Source organism: Coffea arabica, chromosome 8e (assembly GCF_036785885.1).
Source record: "Coffea arabica cultivar ET-39 chromosome 8e, Coffea Arabica ET-39 HiFi, whole genome shotgun sequence".
Lineage (NCBI taxonomy): Eukaryota > Viridiplantae > Streptophyta > Magnoliopsida > Gentianales > Rubiaceae > Coffea > Coffea arabica.
This window is the reverse complement of record NC_092324.1, coordinates 44860393-44870174: the sequence shown is the minus strand read 5'-3', so window position 1 is coordinate 44870174 and position 9782 is coordinate 44860393. Positions and strand designations below refer to the sequence as shown.

General features: G+C 33.3%; 1 protein-coding gene across 2 annotated transcripts; it reads left to right on the top strand.

Moving 5' to 3' along the window:
* The first annotated feature begins 7545 nt into the window (after positions 1–7545).
* On the top strand, positions 7546–9782 carry LOC113704873 (UPF0481 protein At3g47200). 2 transcript variants are annotated; one of them, XM_072062209.1, is made up of 3 exons: positions 7546–7830; positions 7947–8426; positions 8619–9782. In XM_072062209.1, exons 2-3 carry the CDS (start codon positions 7982–7984, stop codon positions 9683–9685), a joined length of 1512 nt encoding a protein of 503 aa, XP_071918310.1. In that variant the 5' UTR covers positions 7546–7830; positions 7947–7981; the 3' UTR covers positions 9686–9782. The 2 variants fall into 2 exon arrangements, with proteins under 2 accessions (XP_071918310.1, XP_027082544.1); XM_027226743.2 differs by having other exon boundaries at positions 7547–7830; positions 7947–9782.

Sequence of the window (9782 nt, the reverse complement as noted above, 5' to 3'; positions counted from 1 at the left end):
TTGTAAAGGGACCTGGCATCTTTTTTAGCATCCTACAAGCTATAACCAAAGGTACCCTATCAAATTTTTAGCATCTTTTTTGGTAGATAAAGATGCATAGATAAATGAAAAGGAGTAAGCAATTATTTATAAAGCAAACGAGCAGCAAAGACTCCAATTCAGTCTTTAAGTTCGTACTATTAATGTAACTCCAGCACTCTGCTGGGATGCTAGAAACAGACCACCAGTACCTTCACAGTATTAACACAAGCTGCTCAAATTTTGCTATTGACATGGAGATTATATTGTATTAATTTAGTCACTAATAATAATACCCTCAACCTTGGCACAACCACAATACCACTAGTGTTTTACAATTAAAACGCGACGCCAATGGGATTGGGAACTAACTACTACAGTATCACTTCACTAGTATTTTACAATTTTAGAACCCGACACCAATGCTATTGATCAGTTACGAAGAGGACAGGTTTGACCGATTGAATAGGTATACAAAAAAAAAATATACAATGGAAAATTGAATGCCTTGATCATGAGGGCATACATATAAATATAATATATGTAAATTAAAAAAATATATAGAAATACAAAGAAGTACGAAAATGGAATTTGGAGTCTAAGAAATAAGCGCGCAGCCCCGTGATATTGAGCTAGGAAAGAGTAAAAAGATGTGCCGAAACAAAAGAATTTTGGGCAGGAAAAACACGGGATCTTGGCCTATGTTGCAATTGCTGCGTGCACTTAGTGGTAACATCTGGGCTAAATCGGTTGTAGAAGACTCTAGAGATAGCTTATAAGGCTTATAGAAATGGCTCCTTACTGATGTAGTAGTTAAGCTGTGTATGATAAAACTGATATTTGAAATTTAAAATTTGAATTCATTAAGTTATTCAATAGTTAAGTACTAAATTTGATACATTTGAGTGTATATCACATTAACTTTTGGTTCAGTGGCCACCAAAAAGGTACTAAGATCCTCTTTGGACTATAGTTCGGAGAGGGAAAACTCCACTTGCAATTAAAAAAAATTTAAAGGAGGTGCTAGAACACTACTTTAGTCTAACCAAGTCTCTACACCTGCTAACGAATAAAATAGATTAGATTATAAGAATGTTATTGTTGTGGCAAAAAAAAAAAAAAAAGAATAGCCTAACACTTATTTTTGGAATCAAGTTTTATTTAGGAAATTTAGTACCATTTAACTAATTCAAATGTTGTATTTTGATTATCGAACGCAACTGAACATATTAAAATCTGAACCCATTAAATTCAAATGCTGAATTGAGTTATCAAACATGACTTTAGATTTATGCAATACTTAATACCCACACCTCCTTACGTAGTCCCGACTCGATGCCACTTAGCCAATCGCTCTTATACCAACTTGAGTGTTAACTACTAAGATTAACAATTTGGGATCCCGTCTCGCTTTCTCAAGCATATCCCAAATTGTATTTGAGTATTTAGATTCTACTTAGTCTCTATCTCTTATTTTTGTTGCAAATTTTTATTGCTCCTCAACTAAACTCTAGTTCAATTGGAGGTGATATTACCGTAAAAATCATTAACTCCACTTTATTGCATCCTAAACTTTAATTTTGGACACCCTGTACTCTAAACTCTTAATTTGGATATTTTGTACCATAAACTTTTATGTTTATCTCATTTAAATTCAATCAATAACAACATTACTAAAATTAATGAAATAGAAGACCCTATAAATTAATGACATTATGTTGACAGTGGCCAAAATAAGCTAAGGGATTATAGTTACAACAAAAATGACATGATGTCATTAATTTGTTCCATCTCTTATTTTGTTAATTTTGCTAAAAGTATTAGTGATTAGAACCATATAAGTCAATGATAATATGTTGCTGTGGTCAAAAAGAGCTAAGGAATCACAACTACAATAAAACGATACAATGTCATCAATTTGCATCATTTTTTTTATCTTATTCATTTTGCCAATAATGTCATTGATTAGACTTAAATGGGATGAATTTGAGAGTTTAGGATATAAAGTATTTAAAATTGAAAGGTTAAATGTAAAATGTATAAAATTAAAGTTTAAGATACAAAGTGAAAATACAATACAAATTTGGAAGTGCAAATAGAGTTTGTCCCAAAAATAATAAAGAATCGAATCCCCATAAGAGCTAAGTATAGGTTTTTTGCCGGCCCATTGTTAAAATTGGGCATAATTGTTTGAGATGATTGCAGTTAGGTTCCATATAATGGACTTGGCTTATCTCCAATGAATTCTCTCTCCATTCTCGCAATGTACATCTAGATGCATGACACACGTCTTTATTTATTAATAAGAGTTAGGATTAGTTAAATTTAAAATGATCACGTCCCTTCTTAATAAATAAAAATACATGTCATATATCCAAATATATATTATAGAAAATGGAGAGAAAATCCACTAGAGATGAGCCAAATCCCCATACAATGACTCCTCATGGGCAAGTGGACCATGGGCAGGAACGATTGCATTTGTGCATTTTGCACACCGCGTAACTTTGTTTGCATACAGCGTAACTTTGTATGCACAACGTGTAACTTTAGAACAAAATTTTGTAAGCCTCACACATGTTATGAAAATTGAGGTATAAGAAATAATCTGGACCGTACAATTTTTTGTGGTCAAATCCTGGCCATGAACTGTTCAGGGACGGTCCTGCCCCTTATCCTGGGCAAGCAGTCGTGACTCTCCTGTCATAGTGGTACAAAAATTCATTTTTTACTAGTATTTATTAAGATAGAGAATCATGATTAAAATCAATAATACTATTAGTGTGTAGCTCCTATCATGGGCCTGCAAGAGTTTTCCCACACACATTAGGATCCAAATTTCGTTGCCCGTCTATCACATTATCTATTTTTTATTTTTAGTTAGTACCCCCACCACTTGATTCAGCTATATGAAGTTCTCCTCTCCTAAAGTTATTAGTTTTATTTTGATTTTTTACTATTGACAGTTAGTTTGAACGAAAAAAATTAATGGTCACAAATTGACCCAAATAGGTGGGGTTATATCTATGTTTTTAAAATGATAGGAGAATTATGTGGTAAATCACCAAATCACAGGGGAATAAAAAGTAATTTATCCTTACAATAAATTTAAAAAATTGCGAATCATTAGTGTGTAGTTATGAGAGTACTCTTCAGTTTTTCTTGGGCTACATGGTAAAACATAAAGAAAGTCTTTTTGGAAGAGGAACAAGAATTGTGCGTCCGAAATATAAATAGCAAATATAGGAGATTTTTGAATTTTTTTTGAAGTATTATTGTAGTATTTTTTTTTATTATGTGAAGAATGTGAGATTAAAAAATCGTTGAAAAGATTTTAGAAAAGGTAACTGAAGAAAGCATATGTATGATGCAAGTAAAAAATTGTTTGGAGAGAAAACTAACATATCCAAACAAAATCTATCAGATTTGGTGGTCTTACTCCTTATTTACCTACTTTGTCTCTACTTCCTCTATCCAATTCTCCTACTTTGTCCCAAGAAAATCTCAAAATCTTCACGCCTGTTGTTTATCAATATTCGATAACAAAAAGTCATAACAAAGAGTATGTCTAGTAAAAATGTGGTTGTATGGAGTCTACTTAAAAAGCTTTCCCAGAAATTGCAGCCCTTGTACTGACTGTTGTTTGGTCCTTAAATGATTAAGTCATGGTACTTTTGTGGTTCATATTTAGTTTGTTTCAATGGTTGCATGAGTAAAATAGAAGACTTTATTTCTAGAATTTTATCCACCATGTTTCCCATCTAATTAAGATTGTCTTCTTCCAAATGAAATTCCTTGTTTGAGTTGCTAATTTCTAGAGATTTTTTTTTGTAGAAAATTACTGTAACAATTTGATATATATGAGATAAAAAATAATTAAAAAATATGATCACAGAAAATATAAAAATTTTTCTAAGAAAAACTTCAATCCAAGTGTGTTTTTCATCAGAATATGAATCAAACACTTCATTTATTTATTTTTTAACTTCCTTTTCTACTCTCAACAAAAAAAAAAAAGAACAGTTTTTTTGTTAAGTACATGTTCATTTAAAATATATCCTTACCCACTCCCTCACATAATTTTTTATATCAGACACAACCAATTCTCCCAGACAGGCTATCACACTGTTTTTTTTTTTTTTGTACATGTTCATTTAAAGTATATCCTTACCCACTCCCTCACAACAGTGGGTTGTAATTAAACAATCCCACACGTAATTAAACAAACCCAATCAAATTTGTGTATGCATTGTAATGACGTGGTCGACACTATTGTTAGGTAATTAATTTCATATACCTTTAATTTCAACAAATTTTTCTGTATTGTATATAACATTTTATTTATCAAACAGGTACAATGTTAACATATAAATCAAAGATTCCAGTGGTAACATGAATCTTAATCTACAGGATAAACATGCACGATTCATATTTGATTGTAATGCTTTTTATCTCAGAGAATTACAAAGGAAGGTAGAATTTCTTGATATATGTTTATTTTTTATAATGCTATTTATAAACTATGTAAAAAAAATACACTAATTTTGAATTTCACACGTACTTAATTCTCAGGACAATGGTGATAGGTTGTTCAACCAACGAATCAATTCATGCAAAGATCGTGCATTTTCATTTGTAGTACGCATTCCACAAAATTCAACAGAATTAACTAAATCACCAATTTTGGCTTTCGTACTAAAAGTTGATTGGTGTGAAAAGTGTTCGCACCTTCATGCAAGATTATCAAATCGAATGCATAATATTTGTAAGTATTTTATTTTAACGACATTTAATTACATTCATTTTTATTCATTTATAATTCATTTTCTAATATAAATTTCTATTATTTTTTCATGATCTATCTTCCAAAAAATGGTAATTTTTGAATAATATACACATCCTATCATATTTCAAACTATTGTTAGACAGATATTATATTTTAATTGTGTTGGTACAATTTTTTAACCTTTTTTAATTCACCCTTTTATTTTCATTTTTTTAATAATGTCAGCACCGTGCGTAGCACGGGTATTCACACTAGTTGAGAAGTAAAGAGAGATAAGAAAATTTTGAACTCAGAATCTCCTGGGAATCGAATTTCAAAACTCCTTTAAAAGTTATTTTGTTTGTCCAAATTGCTCGGAGATTTGTGTAGGATTTTCCAATATCTCAATATTAGATATTTGATCAAAGATTAAACAAGAGATTGAGAGATGCACAAGAAACTTGGTTGATACATTGTGATACGTGTGTTTAACATAGGTGACTTCCTCTCTCTCCAAGTTCCATATAATAGGGTAAACTAGTCTAACAAAATGATGTTGTTGTTGAGAGAGACCTAACCTTTTATAACTGCAGTAGGACCTCTCATTTAAATAATCCTAATATGAATTACAAGCTCTATACTTTACATATCACTCCAAATAGATGACTAAGATATAACTAGGCCCCATATATAGTGGATCATACTATTAAAAAGTTTTATTGGTTTTCATTTAACCCATTTTAACAAAACAAATATAATAAGTGGAAACCCAAATCTGAAAATAATTCTAACAATTTGTTCCAATGTTATTGTTAAAGATCAAAATCTCCTCTACTATGCATTTGAGGGTGGTTGTAAACATCTACTGGAGTATGATAAATTTAAGGGTAAATTACATATAACTCCACATGTGATTTTGTACAATGCCGGATGATTCTTTTAAGGTTTCAAAATAACTATATAACTTTCCTATTGTTTATGTAAAGTAGCAAATAGAGGGAATGTACCATTGGTTACTTTGATTGAACTAGAAGAGCTTCAAAAGTATATGTGATGGAATTATAATATCTATTTAATCCCTATGATCACCCCTGCAATTTTCGTTTTTATCCACATAATCTTCCTATTTTTAATACATGACGGTTAGGTCATTGTTCGATTTAGTATCTAAGTAAGGGCAATACTGATATTTGAATGAACGAAGTTACATAGATTATTTTCCATCAAATTTTCATTCTACTTGAAACTATATGAGCATAAAGTGGATATTTTGAAACATTAGAGAAAACATATGCCAATAGGTAAAACTATAGGGAGTTATGTGTAATTTACCCAAAACCACAGCTGCATTACAGCTTCAACATTGAACACAAAACGACTGCAGAGTCACCAAACAAGCTAAAGCTTGTAGCTGATCAGCCACCACAGATCCAATACAAGGTAATTGACATCCAACTGGCACATTAATAAATAGACGAAAGCAGTTTTTTTCATAACATTTTTTAAAGTATAGGTGGGAGGTCTCGGATTCGAGACCTCTTACTTATTTATATTTTTTTTTCTTTCGTATCATCCAATTTATCTATTTCCCACCAAGGCAGTTCTTACGGCAATAGATAAATTGATCGAAAAATATATAAGATTATGATGGGTTTGTTTAATTACAATCCTTACCCACTATTTTGTGTTGTTTAATTAATTTTTTATTTCAAACACAACCCATTCTCCCAGACAGGCTATCACACTAAAAGTTTTCATGTGCCTGTATTGGCAACTTTTCTTCTGCACACTTGTACTATAAGCTTTACCCATGGTTTTGTACAAGTTGAATTTCCAAACCAAACAAAAAGAAAAAGAAAAATCAAACAACTATTTCTTAATTTACTTCCAATTGTTGGTCAAATTTTGGATGGTCGGATATCCGACCCGTGAACCAAAATTTGACCATATCCACAAAAATTGGGTTAGTCATTTTGTGATCTGTATTCAAATCTGCTAATGTGGATATATGTATTATGCGGATCAGATCAATTAGATATCTGATTTGCATTTGATTCTTAATTTTTTTTTAAAAAAACTAAAAATTCTAAAGATAAAATAAATTTTAAATATATTAGAGTTTCAAAAATATTATATAAATGAGTTTTTAAATATTATATAAATACATAGTATGAGTTTTTAATTATAAAAAAAGTTTTTAGTCGAAGTTAATCTTTTTTTATGCAATTGAAAGTAACTTCCATATTTTTTTCCATATTTTGATTCAAACAAATAAGATCAAATATTTCATTTACAAATTTTTTGTCAACAAATTTTATGACAATATGTTTAAAAACTTAATATTGTATACAAAGAAGCTTGTTTTGGAAGAGGACATAAAAATAAAATAGGAAACAAGAGATAAAACTATTTTAAATTCGTGAATGTAATGTATAAATATTTTTAAAAATAACAAAATACTATGCTGGGCAAATTAGATATCTGCGAATCACTAAAAAATGATTTGAATCTAATCTGCATAACTCTTTGACTTGAATGTGACCCGATCCGTCGGATCGGATATCCACTAATTCGGATCGAATCTGGATCGGATCTGCTTTTGCGGATCACCGGGTCAAGTTGTACGCCCCTATTTAGCACCGTCAAGGAAGGTTCGATGCGTGAACAATTCAGATCCGTCTACCAATGAATATGCACTATGGTCTATTGTGTGGTGTTTGGATTATTAAGTAAGGCATACTTTTTTTGTTCAACAAGTCAACGGAGAGGGGCGGTATTCCGAAGCACGTCTCTCCACGAGAACTGTTGTACATTGTAGTTTACTGAAGGAAATTGCTTGGCATCTTACGTAGCAATTTGGATGTATCAGCTAATACATATCTGATCTGCATCTTCTCAAGAATAAGACTTAAAAAGTAGTAATTCATTCTTTTCACGAGCTCGTGCTGCACTATAAAATCCTGGCCAGGCCTCAAGTGCATTTGTAACTCGAGCAAATCAAGATTACTCGCAGATAACTACGCAAATTGTTGGTCTTCGGGTAAGATGTAAGTAATCTGAACGAGAGTTGAGTAAATAGCGAGTTTAATCTTGCCATTATTGTTCTACTTTACCTTTTCTGAACCAACTTTGTGATTAATTTTCTGTCACTTTGGTCCTGCAGTGGTATTCTGATTCTACTCAACAACATATGCTAAGATGTCTGAGGACAAAGGAGTAATAACTAGTATTGATCGAAAGCTTTCTGGGCTATCAAATTCATTTGGCAAGCAACGGATTTTCAGAGTCGATCATAAACTTCGCAGCCAAAATGAAGTGGCGTACGAACCACAGATGTTCTCTATCGGGCCTTATCATCACGGTAAGGAAAACTTGGTAAAAGCGCAGACGTATAAGCTGTGGTACTTGAAAGAGCTTCTCCTTCGAAGAGGCGAGTCAAGTACTGAGAGATACATCAATGCCTTAAAAGACCTTGAAGAGGGAGCTCGAAGTTGGTATGCAGAAGAAGATATGATTGGTCTTGGTAGTGATGAATTTGTGGAAATGATGCTACTTGACGGGTTCTTTATCATTGAGTTTTTGAGGAAATATGCTGGTTGGTGCCGGTACAAAGAGTATCCCCTTAATTACGGCCCAGAACAAGGTGACCCCATCTTCCTGAATCGTAGGATATTGGGATGTCTGTTCAGGGACATACTATTGTTTGAAAATCAACTGCCTTTCTTCATCCTGGTTCGTCTGCTTGAAATGACTAAGTCACCTGGAGGAGCTGAGGAGGAGAACCTCATTGATCTTGCAATTTTCCCTGATTCACCTCTGCATTTCTTTTTCCCAGGTGAGAAACCTGTATCATTACCGAATCCTACCACAAACATTGCTGGAAATGTTGGAGATGTCGTTCATCTTCTTCACCTGGTGCACGAGTGCTGGTGTTGGTCATTTGCTGGAAAACTAGCAGGTGGTAATCGTAGCCCAGATAACGGGGATCCACAAGGCTTTCATTCTACAAGAGGCGGGTGGTTGAAGCTAATGAAAGAATCCTCAATCAAGCTACATAAAATTGCTGGCAGCGCATGTTGGCCATTTGCTGCAAAACCAGCAGCTGATAATCGAAGCCTAGAAAACGGGCATCCACATGACATTTATTCCACAAGCGACTGGGATTTGGAGAAAAGTGTATCCGCAACCCAGCTACCCAAAATTACTAGCAGCTTGCACTGTTTTTCATTTGCTGCAAAACGAGTAGCTGATCATCAAAGCCAAGAGAATGGGGATTCGCAAGACGATTGTTCCACAAGTGGCGAGGTGTACGTGCACATAAAATGCGCAAGCGAACTGCAACAAGCCGGGATAAAGTTTGAGACGGCTAACAAAAGTGTATCGTGGCTGGATATTGCTTTTGAAAAGGGGGTAATGAAAATCCCGACTCTGGACGTTCATGATGTTACAGAATGCGTCTTCAGAAACTTAATTGGGTTTGAACTTTACATGATTAATGGACTGTATGATAGAAGATATGTAATTGATTATCTCACGTTCATGGATAGTCTCATTGATTCCTCAAGGGATGTTGAAAAGCTTCGACACCAAAAAATTATAACCAAGTGGTTAGGTGATGATAAAGCGATATCTTCAGTGTTTAATAGTCTTGTGAAGGAGGTCGAGACTGAAGCAGCCAACGATTTCTTCTGTTACTCGAGAGTTTTCAAGCAAGTGAACGAGTATTCTAGCCGGCGTTGGAACATCTGGAGGGCTCATCTGATGAGGAATTATTTCAATAACCCCTGGTCCATCATCTCATTTGCAGCTGCTCTTGTGTTGCTCATTCTGACATTTGTGCAGACCATATTTTCGATCCTACAATTCAAAAGCGAGCCCAGCTGTGGATGTAAAGTGTCCTAATAAATAGAAGTTATTTTGTGCGCTTTGTCTCAACTTCGTTCCCTCATTCATAGTCGATGATGTGCAATTGAGTGGTATAATATGCTCTTTGTGCCAA

Coding starts and splice junctions, on each gene's coding strand:
- LOC113704873 (XM_027226743.2), top strand. CDS start 7,982: ATGTCTGAGGACAAAGGAGTAATAACTAGTATTGATCGAAAGCTTTCT.